Here is a 17,229-nt window from a genome sequence, read left to right as displayed (position 1 = left end):
ATCATCAGAGGAAGATGCTCATGAAACTACATCTTGGCGGGTTAACCAAAGCGGGTAGGGCTGCCTGGCAGGTTGGCTGTGCAGTGCTAAGAAGAGACCTACAGTCTGGCCAACCCTACAGCCCAAGGGACTGGGAGCAGTCAAACAATGGAGCTTTTGCTGACGCTGTGGTGTAGGGCTTGCAGCATCAAGCTGGGGAGAGCTCTGCGAGCCACAATGGAGAAAATGTCCCAAATCTGCTGAATAGGGAAATGCCATCCCCACCATTCAGAAAACAAAAAAAAGAATGAGAAAAAGAAATTGGAAGTGCTTTCAAAGTAGCACAATGCCAGAGAAAGCCAGTCCAGAAAGGTCCCAGAGATCTAATTATAGCCTGCAATCAATGCTGCTCTTATCTGTGCTGCTAATGAACGTACATGAGGCGAGCAGTTTTGCTGCTCCAGGGCTTCTTGTGTAGAAATAGCAGCTTGGTAATAACCAGCCGCCTTGCTTGATCAGGGCTCGCTTTGCCTTCTCCCAGTTTCCCAGCCATTGGTGCGTGCCCTCCAGAGATGCGGGAGCTGTAGCCAAGGCTGTTCAGAACGGGATAACCAGGCCAAAGCGCCGGGGAGGCTCTGGTACATGTATATCTGGCTCCGTTACTGGTGCACAGAGAGACAGACAACGAGGGACAGGCCTCCCAAGAGGTGGGATGCGAAAACCCCAAATTCCCAGAAGCTAAATTGCACAGTGGAAGAACTCCTTTCAGCTGCCAGGTTATGTCTGACAGCTTCCTAATGGAAAGAAAAAGCAACGATCACCCTGCTGCTCCACGGAATGAAGCACAGGGAGCAGGGGCCAGCACCTCTGTGTTGTCAGATCAGCTGCTAAAGTGCATAGCTAAGTGTTTTCTGGCACAGGCTATGCCAGGTAACTGCTTCTCCGTTGCGTGCTCAACAGGAAATAGACCCCGCATCTATGGCTCTGGTCCAGACAACACCTGCCAAGCTGAATGAGAGGCTGCCGCTGCCATGGAGGAGTTGCCTTCAGGCACAGATAGGGGAGGCCAGAGGCAGTACTCCAGCATCTGTTTTTTTCCTAGCATTCATTTTTTTCCAAACAAACAAAGCACAAGCTCTGTCTTGGCCTTGAAGGACTTGCAGCCTTTCAGAAAAGTAGGCACTGGCTTCAGTGAAAATAATGACCGGAGCTGGGAGAGTCCCTGGGACTAGAAGAGGAGGGACTGCTGTGCTGGGGTCTGACCTGAGAACCAGTCTCGAACTCACTCCAGCTTTGTCAAGCACACTCCTCTCAGAAAGCATCCTAGAAGCATATGGTCTCAATTTTTCACATGATGGTGACATTTCTTCCCTGCATGGCCTGGAGAAAGCTATTTGGGTGATTAGTCATCCCCACAGTTCAATAATGGCACCAGTTCGGAGTGGTCTGGTTCCCTGGGGCTCTATTTACAGCTTGGTCTGCTGGGCCGTGGAACTGCTCCATACCAAACAGTTGCTCCTCTGAGAAGTGATCACTCTTTCCGATCAATGGAAAACACTGAGTTCTGGACTCTCCCCAGGGTTCAGATTTGCCCATCTTTTCTTTTCTCAGGGTCTGTACTGCCACTGGGAACACCCCTTGGTCACTCCTCACCCATTCCTCTTGCTGGGTCATCTACACCTTAGAAAAATTAGGCTACTGATTCAGGTTCAGATGGGTTTGAGTCTGAGGCTCCGAGTTGTTCTCAGTGATCCCTTGGTGCAAGACGCTATAAATTGCATCTGCTCTTTTCCTGTAAGACGATATCCAAACTTCTTCCTTCTTCACCTCGTTAAAGAAAGAAAGGCAACCCACTGCTGGAATTTGGAAAGGGAGAAGCAGCCAAGCACGAACACAAGCAGCAGAGCTGAAAAGCAACGTCAGAGCTGAAAATACAGCTCTGAGCTAGCTTATGACCTCTTGTGTATTTCAGAAGAAAAAAGCCTTTGCTTTTGTTTGGCTGCAGCTAGAGTTGGGTGGAGCCTTGTTTAAAGTTGTTCATAACTGGCTCGAAAGTCTTTCTGCTTGCAGCTGATCCTGGAAGCGTATTCTCTCGAGTAGGCAGATTCAGTGTCAGAAATGCAAATTCCCTGAGGGTGGAGCTGCAGGGTCCTGCCATTTGGGTGCTTTTTCCAGACTGTGGCAGATCTCTCATTTTGTTAATTAGAAAGCTGAGCTGAGGCCTTCTTTCTCCCTTGCTCTTCCTACCCGTGATGGGGGGAAGATGCCTGTCGTTGCTGGGGGGATTTACTGTAACAAGCTGGCTGATGGCAAGAAAAGACGAATAACTGCATGTGCCTTGCCAGAATGCCATCCTGTCTCCATTCAGCAAAGGGACCATCAAGATGGAGAAGCCAAAGAGAATCAGCCAGGGCTGACCAGCTGCTCATTCCCAGCCCCATGAAAAGCATGGCTCAAGTTGGGAGGTAGCTGAGGGGTGTTCAAAGGAGCTGCACCTTCTGCAGTGTGGCTGTGAGACAGCAACCTCTGATTATCTAAGCAGTGCTTTAACGCTGAGTGTGAGCTTGGCTGTAATAAGACAGGGGGAACCTGAGAGCCTGTGCTGGCTCAGCTTGGCACGGTCTGCAGGCATGGTGGCACTCTCTCATCCCAGACATTCATCCCTGAGGCAGGATTTTCCCAAGCTGACATACTCCAGCTGCAGTTTTGATGGACTTAGCCCTTCCAGCACACAGCAGGCAAGAAGAGTGTGTGTTTCTGATGCCTACTTGTGTAATCCAGCACAAGGGTCTTGTCCCAGCCCCTACAACATGAGACCATATTCTCCACTCCACAACAGAGGTCACAGATGGTCTGGTCATGCCACCTCCCTGTGACTTGGGCTCCTCTCCTCAGTAGGAGTGTAGCCCATCCTATATCTTTACACAGCGTATTTAGCTTCACTTGAGATGACCTGAAGCCATGGCTTCCCACATACCATTGTTTTGCTTGGGGGTGGGTTATATGGCTATTTGGCTATAATAATATGGCTATATTATATATGGCTATTTGGTTAATGTAGCCAGAATTTGGCCTTCTCCAGCCTGGCACCCACAAGTCAGCCTAGCAAACCGAAGGGCTATTTTGTCAGTTCTAGCTGATGCTGCTGCTGGACCAGGGGGATGATGTGAGAATCATAGCTTGTGCTGAAAGGACCCCACTTGATTCATTGTGCCTTCTGAGACACATCCTACAAGACAGCTACACAGCAGCAAGACAAGTTGCAACAAGCACTCAGAAATAACGCCCGGTCTAGTAGACATTTGCAGGTGAATAGTCCAGGCTGCAGGCAAGTGAAGGGCTGGCTCTAACCAACTGCATGGAGCCAACCTGGGGAACAGCACAGGACCCGCTGCGCATGACATGAAGCACACCAGCCTGAGAGTAACTTCATAGGTGCTTTCTGCCTGTTAATGGATCTGCCTGGCTATTGGGAGGCAGGTCAATGCTCTGCTCTTGGGACAGGGGACAGTCTTGGAGAGGAGAAGACAGTGTTGCTTCCATGTTACCTGATCTGTCAGGGAAGGGGACATGCAGACTCGGGGGACCACTGCTCAGCTGCTGGCAGGTAGCAAGAGATGTAGATTTCATGTAACCAGCTGGGTCTCTCCACGGCCTTTAAAGAGCATACTGTGTTTTTAATGTAAGCTCAATAACTGATCATTGGTATGAATTTCTGTGCCTTCCCTGTGTGACTTCCATGTGCGTAAGCATGGGCTCTGATGTCTTTGGCAATGGAGCTGAGGGCAAGTTGTGCTGGTATGGGCTGTCCCCTGACAGGCCATGTGGGCCAACAGGTGCTGAAGGAACCAGGGTCCTGTCCCCCATCCTGAGAAATTACTCCAGGAAGAGGAGAGGCAAGGGGCAAAGGGGGCTGAGTGGCCAGGGTCCTGCTTCCCTATTCAGTCACCTTAAGGCTGACGGTGAACTTTTCCCAGCGCAGCTGAGTTGCTCCATATGGCCAGTGCTCCAGAGGAGGATGGCCAATGCAAGCTCCTGGTCCCCTCACCCAGGGAACAGTTGCATCCTACAGACATTACTGTGGCCAAGACGAGGCCCTCAGAGATCTTCTTTCCTTGCTAGCACATATTGCTCTGATTTCAGAGGGAGATAACTCTGCTTTCCTTCCCAGCTTCTCCAAAATGATCCTGAGTTGCCAGCTGGAGTCATCTCAGTATGGTGCCCAGCCCCAAAGACAGACTTGGATTCTGAGGGTCCTAAGTGGCCTGAGAGTACCATGGTTTTCCCAGGTCTCAGAGTGGGCCACCAAGTCATGTGTGCAGTGCCAGTATTTGTCGAGGTTAGTGGTTAAACACTAAATCCAGTTTGGTGCAGATAAGTAGTGGCAAAAGCTTTTTGTATTTAACTGTTAATAAATACTCAATTTTTGAGTAAAACAGGATACCTATTAGCAGAAATAGCACTCACAAGACAGCTTGCCTGAACAAAAGCTGTGTTTTCTTGCAGCAACACCAAATCTAAAAAAAGGAAAAATGACTAAAATGCTCAGTCATCCTGCTATTAACCCCCAGTGAGTGCATCCCTGGTGGCTTTACGGCTCACTGTTTACCAGCATTGGGCTGTTATTGCAGGGCATTTAGAAGCACTGAAAGATTTGTGTGTCGATTCATTGGTTGTCTAAGAAATCTTGTTGACCACCAACTTAAAAGTTAGTGTGTGTCTGCTATAATTTCTTGCATGGCTATAAAGCATTCAAGTGACGATTGTTCTGGTCTCTGAAGTGAAGTTCTCCTGCAGAAGCCACCGCGGAGGAGTGGAGGGTTCAATAGATTTATTTATTTTTATTTTGCCTCCTATTGTGAGTTGATTTGCTTGGAGACAGCTTCTTGGAGAAAGTAAAGCTGGGCTGTGACAGACCTCAGCCCAAGAGGGAGACCTGTTCCAACATATCCTACCCCAGTGACCAAGTGTGCTGTTGAGTGAGGGGTGGAAGGTGCCACTCATGGTCTTTGTCACCACATCACATATAGCTGCCCTTAACCCTGGCTTGCAATGCCATCAAGGACACATTCAGCTGAGCTCATAGATGAAGAAACACTCTGCATTTCTGATGACCACCCAGATGCCAATAAATCACAGCAAGTAGGGAAATACAGGAGAAGCAACACCTGCCAGGTGTCCAGGGGAACACTGTGTGAAAGGGGAATGGTTGTAAAACCCTGAGTGAGCCTGGAGAGGGCTATTATATTTTTTCCTATAAAAGTGCCTGTCTCCATAGTGCTGGAGTGTCACCACACAAACACTGAGGAATTACGCTTCTGGTGATAATGCTCCATTTTTGTTCTGGCAGGGACCATAAAGATGCAAAGCAGGTGCAGGAGATCATTAGTTCCCTATTGCTGAATACTGAGTGCTGGGAAGGAAATTGGGGTCTGGTTTGCTCAGGCTGACCTCAATGGGTATCACTGGGAGGTGGGCTATAGGTTAGTTTGGCAAGACTGCAACATTGGTCAGAGCTTTGATTCCTGAGAACTGTGTCTTTTCCCCAGAAGAGCAGTGCAGCCCTGGGACAGGGCACAGAGATGTGGTGACATCCATCATGGAGGTCATCAGCATCCACATAGATGAGGCCTCGAGTGACCTCACCTAGCTGTGTGAGTGGTCCTGCTTAGAGCAGACATCTAGGATTCATTAAATATAAAGACATCAGCATGGTCTCAACAAGACTCCCACACCAGAAATAGCTGGAAGCTATAAAAGCATTTATGGAGTTATCCTGAACCCTTTTCTTATGCTCTTTTGAGCTTACTCTCCTGGGTTATGAAGTTTAAGCCTTCCCTCCCCTCAAGACTACACAGCAGCATGGGAGCAGAGAGGAGCTCTGTGACTAATGCATGGGCTGGAAGGCCTTGCCCATATCCCTGTCCCAGGAGCCAAAGTACTTAACTCCGTGACTGCTCTGACTTATCTGTACCAAAGGAACACGCCAGCTGCAATTATTTTTCAACAAAGACACCGTTTTTCTTTTTTTAAGCCTTGTGTAAATGTCATTAACATGTCTTTAAAGACAGCTAACTGTCTGGCACAGTAACCCTCCAAGGGGGAGGATAAAGACAGGCCAGGCTGCTTCTCTGGCTGCAGCACGGCAGAACCTTGCAGGGCTAGAGCAGCTGGTTTGAAGCTTAGCTCCATTAAAAAGAGACAAGGACATAAATACTTTTTATTGCAATAATTTAGAGCCAGCTGAACTGCCCAGTAGGAGTAAGTCTGTAGAAATAGCAGGGGAGCTTGGGAGCATCGCAACCCAGCCCCACGCTGCTGGCTTTATGGCAAAGCTCTGTGCTGTTCCCAGGGGTGCAGGGTGCCCTCAGCGCGGCCTCCTCCCACTGCACACAAATGCCCTTCCTGCACCCAGACCACACACAAGCTTGCGGAAGACATTGTGAAACCAAACTCACGCTTCAGTTTGGTGACAGATACGCTGGTGGTGGAGGAAACAGCATCACGGTAAGAAAGAAGAGCAAAGGGCAATGCCTTGCTGTAGAGCATAAGGGAGACACTACATGGAAGCCCCATGGTACATGACAAAAAGGAAGCACTGTTTATCCCTTGCCTTGCGGACAAGAGACATCCCCCCAGAGACCCAGTCTCTTAGTGAGGTTTATTTGCTGACAGTTTGCGGAGGGGAAACCGAAGAAAAAGTGCTGACTGCTGTTGGGAAATGATGCGCACTTTCTCCCCTCTTACGTTCCTGTTGTCCTGTGTTAAGCAAGGCAAACACATCTTCCACAGGTCACTCTCCACTTTGCATGCCTGTAAGAGCTACATTTAACACCAAATAAAAATTTGCTCCAGCAGCAAAGTACTATCTGGATGCATTTACACTCCCATGGTTTGGCAGAGACGTTTTTCCTACCCTCTGCATCTTATCCTGCTGTGGGCAGTTTTTCAACAGAGCATCCCCCATGCGGAGTCTGGCCCAGCAAACATCTAAGGCAAGAATTCGGGGTGCTCATACCGCATCTGTACAGAGACGCAGCCAGACAGCAGGCTGAACTGCCCTTGTTGGGTTTGAAAGCAGTCAGCCTCACCTGGATTTCCTACATTTTTTGCTCATCACTGCCCCACATTCAGGCTCACGTGTCTCAGCTGTAGCTCTGCTCGCGCTGTTGTCTGATGCTCAGTTAGCAACAGAGCCTCACTTTCTGATTAAGCAGGGCCATGAGCTAAGCATGCGTTGAAACCTGAACTCAAGGACCTTCTTCAATACATGAGCAGCCTCAAAGAGTAAATTTTTTCAGCCCATCACCAGCTCTGGAAGCTAGACAAGGCTGGGGACAACTCTGGCAGCCCATATTCCCTAGCAGGGACCCTTTTAGCAAGCATGAGAATGGGAAAAGAGCAGCAAACTCTCATCTGTGCTCTTCCTAGCATGCTTGGATCTACTTTTAACAAATTTCTTAAACAGTTTTGACCCTGTTCTGCCAAGATGCAGGTGCAGAGCACCCACATCCTGCCTTTGTCACCGCATCCAGGACTTGCAATCCAATGTGCTCTAGATGAGGCTGCTGTGGTGGCAGTGGTTCAGCAGAGCTGCTCCCCTGTAGGACAGCATCCCCACATCAGTGGGAGATCGCGCTTGGCAAAGGGAGCTGGATATGGACCAGGGGAACACCTGCCCCCCTCTCCTTAATAGAGCTGTCCATGGAGCACAGACTTAGGAAACCTGAACCTCCAAACACCTCATCTGAGGTCAACATGACATCCCAGCTTAATTATTTCTGCCAAGAGGTAGCACTGAAAACCCTCAGGGTTGAGGTTTGGGAGCCTCAGAGCAAAGGCTGGGGGTGAGGGGAATGCCAGGAGCACTCTAAGGAATCTCTGTATATTACACAGCAAGTGCACAATCACACCTGCCACTAAGGGCTTTACAGAAGCAGTAATTGCAATGTCTGTGTGCTCTAGCAAGTAACGCATGGGCATTAGGAGAGAAATCCAAGAGCTTTCTTAGCCCTTCTAATGCCCACATATCTCAGCTGCCCTGGATGTCAGCAGGCTTAGCTTGAACTTCCTTATCTGTCAAACAGAAACTGTCATCACACAGGGGTTTTGGCCACAAAACTGTTAGAGGAAATGGCTGATGCAGTTGTCTCACTCATGACCTTGGGCCAGGGTTCAGATATGAAAGCAGCCCTGACCAAGCCACCCAAATCACCTGGGGATGTGCTGGGGCACAAATAGCTTTAAAAAAATATTTAGTTTTTCCCTCTGCAACCAGAAAAACAGATAGCCTTTTAAGAGAGATCTGTGTTGTGTGGTTGATCAAAAGAAAATAAAAAGCACCATTAAAAATGCTACAGATTAACAGCAGTTGGTTAGATGTGGCAGCGACAAAGAATTCGGAGAGAAAAGGGGGTGGCAAATGGTTGCCAAGAAATTTAAGCCCTTTGCCTCATGCTACTTCTCATGGCATAACTGCTGTCAGGCAGGAGATTACATACAGGGTTTCTCTCTTACCCACCCGCATGTGAGAAGTCACACACACATAACTTCTTCCCCCGCTTCAGGTTGTGCTGTTCCCTTTCCCAGTATCCAAGCACTCCTACTGCAGAGCAGTTCTCAGCCACCTTTGGGCAGATCTGCTACCCCTGGAAGAATCCCGCCACAAAGACCATGCCAGAAAGGCCTCTGGGCACAAAACAGCAGTGGGTGACAACCAGTGCAGGCTCCCCTGAGCCACAGGGGAGGGAAGCACCACAGACCAGCAGGAAACACCATTCAATACCCTTTAACCAGGTGCATGCAGATCCCAAATACCTCTGTGGAGGGGAGCAGCTTCACGACTTGTTGGAAGGGCTTGCACCCCACTGTGTCAGCATGCTCAGCTTTGTGATGCAAAGGCTGGGGGAAGGAACCTGAGAAACCAAAAGCTTTACTTTACCCAGCTGCTGCAGAAAGCAAAACACCATGGGAAGATAGTTCATCCTATGAAAGGGAGAGACTCAGAAATAGCCACAGCCAGAAGGTGCTCAGTTTCATTTCTGTACAGAGCAAGGGCTAAGCTCACTCTCTGCAAGGCTGTGCAGCAAGATGAGCAGTACTGCCTGCAAAGCCCCTCAAGCCAGCCCACACCAAGACCACCTGTGCTCTCCCCCCTCCCTTCTTTTCTTATCTGTAAGTGGCAAAAACCCACGCAACTCAGGCAAGTTGATTGTTTGAAATGCAACACCTTCAGGGCATCACCCTGGTGATCAGAGCCAGGTCAAATCCTGAAACTAGCCCTGGCTGGCATTTGCACCAGAGTTGTTCCCTTCCTGTGAAGGGGCACATTTCCTGCCAGTGCTTTTTATTGCAGTAACAACAGGAACAACTAGTTTGAGGTGAAGAAGGGTCTGACATTCATTTGATCCTGGTATTGGAACAGAGCCTGACCCTCCTAGTGCAACACCTCTCCTAGCACCCATTACACCCCAGTACCCAGGCAGGGAGAAAGCATTGATCCCAGACCCACCCAGGTAGGGGGAAGGACTAAGACTGACCTAAAATAAATGCGGAAAAACCTGAAAAGGCTGTTCTTGGCACTGCAAACAGGGAACTGAGTGAAGAGTAGTTCAGGAACACAGTGGTTAGCAGAGAAACTTCAGAGCAGGGAGACAAGGGCCTGGCTCCTCTCCTCCTTCCCACTGCTGCGAAGGCTCTGGAAGCATTTGTGTTGGCAGGAAGGCAGCAGGAATAAGGCAGCTCTTTCCTGTTTCAGGCAGTGGAGGCCACTGTGGACGCGTGCTCCTCCCTGCCAATGGCCACTTGCAGGAAGCTGGTCCTGTGTCCAAATCACCTCCCCAGCCCCATGGGTGTTTAAATAAGATGGAAAGGTACACAGCCAACATTTTGTTCCACCTTTATTTTAACAATCAGATAAAAACAGAACCATAGTTTTAAAAGAGTCATTACATGGCAATTATAAAGTGCATTTTCCATTTGAATGTTGTGTACAAAAATATCTTTTAAAAACAAACATGCAAAACACCCCACAAGGCACTTCCAGGCATAGAGCGAGGACAGCAACCCCTCACTTCTATGTTCACATTGGCAATGGAAAAAGGGAAAAGGGGAAAGGCCACAAGTAATATTTTTAAACTGCTATTGGTCAAATAGTCAGTTCCCAGCCTTGCTTTTACTTATGGCATTGCTCTTCTAGCTTATCTTTCATGTTCCTCCCTAAGCACACCCCCATCCACAGCCTGAAATGAGCAGGCCCATAAGGAGATAGCACCATCCACAGCACCCCAGACATACATGCCTTGTTTCAGCCCACAAACAGCTCTCCATAGGCATGACAGCATGCCAGGAGAACATGACTTTTCTACAGTCAGTGTCTTACAGCATTAAACACCATACACTAAATAAAAGAAAGAAGTGTCACTCAGACTTGTGTTAAGTTTAAAGCCAGGTTCAAGCCAAGCTAGGCAACAGTCCCTTCAAGGGAGACCAGATGCAGGTTATAAGGGCTGACTCAGGAAGCTTCTTGAACAGAGGAACCAAGCCTGATGAGCTCTGGGCCAGCAAGCAGACTTACCGCCTGGGCTAAGTGATCAAGCACAGTGATGACACACATTGATGTTTTTGAAAAAGCAGCAATTGAAGGTTAGCTATTCTTCCTGCAAGCTCTTCTTGTCCCTTTTGGCATCCAACAGTGGTCATAGTATCCCTTCTAGGTTAGGGTAAAACAGCTTGTAAGTATTTTATACAGTAGTCTCCCGAATTAAAAGCTAGGTTTAAAAAGTTAAGTAGTCCACCCCATTGTTTCTCTCCAGCCCATCCATAGGCTATTATAGGCACCCAAAAATTATATAAAGCTTATGCACTACAAAAAGTAAGATTCCCTTGACCCCTATTTCTACAAACTATTTGGCACCCTCCCTTTGAGCTGAGGGATTAAGTTATTCTGCTCAACTAGCAGGCAAGAAAGCTTTGTGAGGCTTTTTGGCACTGCACAAGCCGGCCACCTCAGCACAGGCCCAGAAGACAAGCCACCTCTTTGAAGATAGGAATGGCTCACATCAGTGATTTGTTTCACATCCAGGCTGGTGTCAGGATAACCCCACATCTCACACTCCTTCACACAGGTAGGGCCAGCCACTTACAGACTCAGAGATGCAAAGCTTGGGCATTTACAGGCTGAAATGGCAGCTACAACAGTGATGGAAGCCCAGCACATTGATGTTCATCCAGTACAGCCTCACATGTGATCAGTGCCATGCCATTAGCTGCCAAGCAGTCCATGCCACAGAGTAACAAATCATTAGGAGATTTTTTTCTTTAAAAAGCAACATAATTTCCAAAGCCTGTTTATCCCAAAGCATTGCTGGGATCGCACGCACCACCCCTTTCTCAGTCAAGGCACTTCCACCACAGTAGGTACACAGTCATCTTCTTATAACAGGACATATCAAAGAGCAGCCATGTGGCCCGTTTGCATTTAGCTCCTGCAACACCTGAGCACAGCCTCCTGCACAGGACTTGGGTCCCCAGCTGGACAAAGCCCTGTTTTACAGTCCACAGGAGGACAAACTGTATTTTCAGGGCCCAGCATGGCCAACAGCTGACTTCAGATGTCCACAGAGAAAAAGCATCTTCAATCACAAGTGATCAATGAAACAGAAAGGTTTTGAAGGCAACAGTCAAGGCTGTCAACCCACAGCTGTGTTACAAGCACCACATAGCTACAGCTGATCTCTATTTTTGGTAACACCAAGGGTCTAATGAGAGTTTTTCAAGATCAGCTGATAAAACAGCTGGTGACTAAGCAGATCAGATCCTCTCCCACAGGCACATACGTCTCCTAATATGGCAGGCTGTAGGGCCACATTTCCTGTCACCACAGTTGCATTTTCATTTCCAAAACACCCTTTCTGCCTCCAGTAGGAAGGACTTCACATTACAAGGGCGCGTGCAAGGAGAGGACTCCATTCCCTGCAAGCCAACCACTCCGCTTCCCAACAGGCATGGGCTAGCTTTGCAAGGAGAAGCCTGCAGCTGCAGTACAGCCTACTAAAAATTAATACTAGAACATATTTTGAAAAAGCCTTTTAACACTAGGCAAGCAATACAAACCAGCCACCACTACATAGCTTGGACAGACAATATAAGCACTGTAGTGTTTCCCTGGAGACTAGCAGCTTTATAGAAGAGGAAGGAGTAGCAGCACTGAAGAGACACACGAGCAACGGCTCCTGGTCCTTTGAGCATCCGGAGAGCCAGTTATCCGAGTTGAGACAGGGAAGGCAGCCCTTTACGCCAGAGATGCTTTCCTGACTATAAGCCCACTGCCAGCAGAGCATGGCACATCTGGTTTTGCTGGGAGGCTTATGCAGAGCTACGTGGAGCCATATTTCTTCCACCTTTCCGTACACCTCATGTTCAGACCAGCTCCGAGGCCTGCAACATGCCAGCAACAGTTAGTCAAATCAGGACTTTGTCCTTGGGTCAATAGTAAGGCCCTAGCTTCTCATAGCCTGAATAGCTGGGCCACTCAGGAAACAGGCCATAGGAGCACCGAGGGCTCCCAAACTGGTCGAAGGCACTGACGAAGTCAGGGCCCCGGGGGGGGCAGATGGCTTCCTGGGCAGACTTCAGTTCTGACCGTATGATCCTGTAATTTGTGCCCCTGTTGCTGTCCCAGTACACCTTCCCATTGCACTCAAAGGAGATGGCAAACTCAACTCTTTCGTGGGACTGAATTCCCTCAGGCAAGCTGATGTCAAAGGAAAATGTGTCCCTATCTGACCCTCCATACGTATCCTTGACATACTGGCATGGGTAATCTACAAAGTTTTTCCAGGTGTCAAATGTCATCCTGATCTTCACAGTCTTTTCAAAAGCAAGATTCTTTACCTTCACTGTTCCCACAATGGATCGCTCCTTTAGCATACAGTTTTCAAGGCAGACACAGTCTGCCTGGAGGCGGTTTCTGAAGTCCAGGTAGTCCACAGAGGGCTGAACAAAATCCAGGACAAAGCTGTCTCTCTCCACTGTTGTCAGGCCCACAATGTTGTCTATCAGCTCAGTGATGTTGAAAGGAATATCTAGCGGATCATCAAACTCTGAAAACACCTTCACCATTGTCAGAGCAAAGCCTCTGCTATCTGCAAACGACACCCTCTTCTTCACTTTGTTGTGTGTGAAGGAGTTTGCTGCCTCTTCTGGCCCATTCAGTGTGGTCTTGGTGCTCAGCTGGATGCAGGGCCGCAACGGCTTGCTTGGCTTCGGAGCAATTTTGCAGGCACGCTTCTCTCTTCGCAAGGGTGAAGAGCACAGGTAGAGCTGCATTGCTACATCCACAGCCATTGCTTGTTTGTGAGGAAAATAGTCTAATACTCTGGAAGATAAGAAGAAGGGTCAGTTGATGTTAGAGAGGCATTTTAATATGACTTTTGACAGAGAAATGCTACACCACTTCCCACCAGCCATTTCAAAGAAACTTGCTTCCATCCACCCCACAAGTCCCTCAAGCTTAAAGGCAGGTACTTGCATGGTGTGATTTACAGACACCGTGAGAAACATGCTACAGCAGAAGTGGCAGGACCAGAGCCTGTTGTGCACTTAAAGATCTCTTCCAATTGCTGCAGGGACAGTCACCATTTGAAGGCACACACAAGCACTGTCCTGCTAAGGTAGCAATAGCAGGCTCCAGAGCATTTCTGACCCAAAGCAAAGCCCACACCTCAGTCCTGCTGATGTCCACAAAAAACAGAAGTTATCAAACCTCAATGCTACATAAAGCACTATTCCTGCTGCACTCCCCTTCCTCCAGGAGAGACTCTGCCCAGGGCATAGGATGCTTTTGTAGGGGCAGGAACTCAGTTTGTCACAAGCCACTGTACACAACTGACCTCACCTTTCATAAAACACCAAATACCTGGTATTTTTAGAGGCTAAAAAGCACTTGTTTGGTTGAGCTTCATACTTTGCTCATCACTGTCTCCCAGAACTGCTCCGTCTAAAATGCCTGCAAGTGGTATTGTAAGGAGAGCGACAGTCTGATACAACAGCAGGGTAGAGACTCAGCTGACATAGCTCCACACCTACAGAGGAGCTGCTTTCTTCCCACTACTGCACTTTAAAACACATGTCAGCTCAGATGGCCCAGCAGATTCCACCTCCAGTGCAGAGTTCACCCCTCAAGCCTCCACTGTGCTCGTGCTGAGCCTCTGGGAATCATCCATATAGTCACAGGGCTCTGCCAAACACAAGTCACCTACTCAAGGTTGACCAAGCCTTTGGAAACAAGTCCTTCCCTAGGAAAACACAGGCTGTGTGCCCTTCCACCACAGCCTCCCTGCCTCCAGCCTGTTCCTCCGGGGATGCAGCACCATTCTTCTCCGTGTACCTGCTCCAGGGCAGCTCCCACCCAGCATCTTGCCAGATATAGCCCTGGAGTTGCCTCTGCAGCCAGGCAGCTCCCAGACCATCGCACCTATTGCTCCTGCCCTTACACTGAGGTTAGGCTGAAGGCAATTGGCAGAATCTCTTTGGCCTGTCTCTGGATAAACTGCTGGACAGATTTATCATACGCATTCCCCTTAAGTCAACTGCGTTACAGCTGACCTTAAGCACAGAGTATTCCCTTAATAAAAATTCCCTGTTTGGCTGCAGACCAGGCTCCAAAGCTGCTCCCACCCCACGGAGCGGAACAAGCCAGCAGCAGTAGCAGCAGCCACATGACACAGCAGAGCTCCTGCTGCCAAAGCCACATACAGCCAGCTCTAGTACTTGATCGTCATTCCCGTGCCAAGAAAAAGCAAGAACTACGCTCTCCAATTCAGTGCTTTAACTCCCCACCCTGCAACACCAACAGAGCAGCTCTGAGCGGGCTCTCACAGCATCCATTCAGCAGGGGCATCTGTTTATTCAGAGCACATGTGCCAAGGCTGGCTTCCCAACACACCCACCAGCCAGGTCCTTCTGCATTGCCTCCTTCCCGCTCAAGGGCAGCTATACAAGACAGACAGCAGATCCACCTGTCTGCTAACACCGTTCTGCTCATCCCTACCTGGTTCTGCCAAGTTTTTGTTCACACACGCTTTATATAGGTCATTTCCTCCTTTAAACTAATGCAGCCTCCAACGCTTCTGCCTTACTTGGGCCAGTTTCATCTGCATTGCATCTTTTCCTAGGAAAATTTATTCAGCTGAATTCCCATAACTGCTGAGAAGTCATATTTCTTAGTAAGCATTGGTTATTCATCATTTTTAGAATGAAGGCATGAAATATCCAGCCTGATTTGCATTACCTGGAGCTTTTTTCCAAGCTAAGAACAATAGTAAGAGCTTCTCGTACCTACTATTAGGCTGAGCTGCATGCTTTTACGAACTGTCTTTTTTCAGCTCATTTGATACCCCAGACACCTCTTTCTGCTCTTGAAAGCCTGCTGATGGCCAACTCACAGCTAACAGAGGAAGGTCTCCCTTCTGGGGCTAGCATTGGCTGTCTTGAACTTCAGATGCTTTGAAAGTGGCAGCAGGGAAATACTTTTGAGAGCGCACACAGGGAAGGCAGCTCTGGGAAGCAAGGGGTGAAGGCAGGCAGCCCTGCACAGGTACAGGGGCCCATTCCTTTCCCCCTCCTCTCCAAAGGAGGACAGACCAGATTCTGCCTGGGGACATCTTCCCGCAGCTTTACCCTCTCCAGAAGGCAATGTCACCACTCACACTTCCGTCCTCTATTTCTAGGAAGAAGGAAGTCAGAGCAAAGGAATTATTTACAGCTACACGTATCAAACCCCTTCGATTGCCTCCACCCTGCTCCCAGCGCTGTTGGGGAGCAGGGGACCCTCTTGCAGAGGGCTGGACGGGCAGCAGCTGCTAAAGCCACAAGTTTTTAGAGGTGACACGCTGCGGGATGAAGCAGCGCTCGGGTTTTCTGCCCTCTCCTCCTCCTCTGCTCCGCTTCAGGAAAGGCCGAGCTGTTCCGACGGCAGCTCCCACAGACATTCACGGGAGGTCCGGCCGGTACGATCCCCCCGCTGCATCCCGTCCCTTCTGCTCTACAAGCCAAACCCGCGCTGGAAACCCGACGCGACCCCGCCGAGCCGCCCGCCACCACCCCGGCGAGCCCGGGGGGAGGCAGCAGGGCATAGCCCGGCAGACGGACGGCCCCATCGCCACCGCTCCCGGCTCACCCGGGCAGCCTAAGCCTGGGGCGTCCCGTGTAGCGCACACCCCCCCCCCACCCCCGGGTAGCAGCACCGCACCGCGGGAAGGCAAACGGCAGCAGGTCGGGACGCTCCTGCCGGCGGCAGCAGGACACACGCCCCGGCGGGGCCATACCTGGTGCAGTGCATGAGGCCGGTCCCGACGCCCTCCCCCCCAGCTCGCCGCCGCCGTCCAAGTAGCCCCGGACCCGGCACCTTAAGCCCGCCCGCCCGCACCACCCCGTCCCTCCCGCCCGGCCAGCCCGCGCCGCAGCCAATCAGCGCGCTCTCAGCCCGGCGGGGGGCCAATGGGACGCCGGTCACCGGCACGCGAAGGGGCGGGGGAGGCGGCGCGGGGGGAGCGGGGGGAGCTGGGACCGGGCAGCGCTGCCCGACCCGGCGTCGGCTTCAAACCCCGGGGACCCTGTCCTTTGGCAGAAGGACCTCGCCAAGCCGGCCCCCAGCAGGGCTCCCTTGTTTTGTCGAGAAGGCACCGGCACGGTATCAGGGCTCGGATGCTCGCAGCCCCTGGCCGGTGTCACGGTGCTGTCTCCACCGGCCCAGGAGGACAGAGCAGGGCGGGGCGGACGTCGCAAATGAGCAGAGATAAGGGCGAAAACTGCAGGAATATGTTCTTGAGGCAGGAAAGCCTTTTTGAGGGGCACTGATCTTGTTTGGGTGCGCCGGGACGGGTGGGGAGGAGGGCTACTCACACGGCCACGACTTGTGACCAAAGTGCCGGATGGTGCTAGGGAGAAAACGCCAGAGGATACTCCAAAATCCTCTTTCCAGACAATATCTGTAAGTGTGGAGTGGAAAAAAAATTACTTTCTCATAGAGGTGAGTTACAGTAGAAAGAAACACAGCTGTCACAGAGACCCTTTCCCATGGGAGCCCCTGTCTGGGCACAGCTGGGAAGGTGTTTCCCGCACCCTGAAAACATCTGTCGGGCGAGGCGATGCTCTGGCACAGACCCCTGCTGCTTTGCAGGGCCGACTGGGCCAAGGGGTCCTGCTGCCAGTGCCTGTCTTGGCTCCCCGGGAGGGCTCCTGGGTCAG

The 17,229-nt window shown here is 50.3% G+C and overlaps 1 protein-coding gene across 2 annotated transcripts; it reads right to left on the bottom strand.

The window, feature by feature from the left end:
• Positions 1–9,865: 9,865 nt before the first annotated feature.
• Positions 9,866–16,370, bottom strand: PPP1R3B (protein phosphatase 1 regulatory subunit 3B). Of its 2 annotated transcripts, none has more exons than XM_054203674.1 (2): positions 16,308–16,370; positions 9,866–13,357 (listed from the first exon to the last, which is right to left on the bottom strand). In XM_054203674.1, the coding sequence occupies exons 1-2, from the start codon at positions 16,319–16,321 to the stop codon at positions 12,466–12,468; spliced, it is 906 nt and encodes a 301-aa protein (XP_054059649.1). In that variant the 5' UTR covers positions 16,322–16,370; the 3' UTR covers positions 9,866–12,465. The 2 variants fall into 2 exon arrangements, with proteins under 2 accessions (XP_054059649.1, XP_054059650.1); XM_054203675.1 differs by lacking the exon at positions 16,308–16,370 and adding an exon at positions 15,426–16,162.
• Positions 16,371–17,229: the final 859 nt, after the last annotated feature.

The sequence above is a fragment of the Rissa tridactyla genome, chromosome 5 (genome assembly GCF_028500815.1).
Source record: "Rissa tridactyla isolate bRisTri1 chromosome 5, bRisTri1.patW.cur.20221130, whole genome shotgun sequence".
Lineage (NCBI taxonomy): Eukaryota > Metazoa > Chordata > Aves > Charadriiformes > Laridae > Rissa > Rissa tridactyla.
This window is presented reverse-complemented; position numbering and strand designations above follow the sequence as displayed.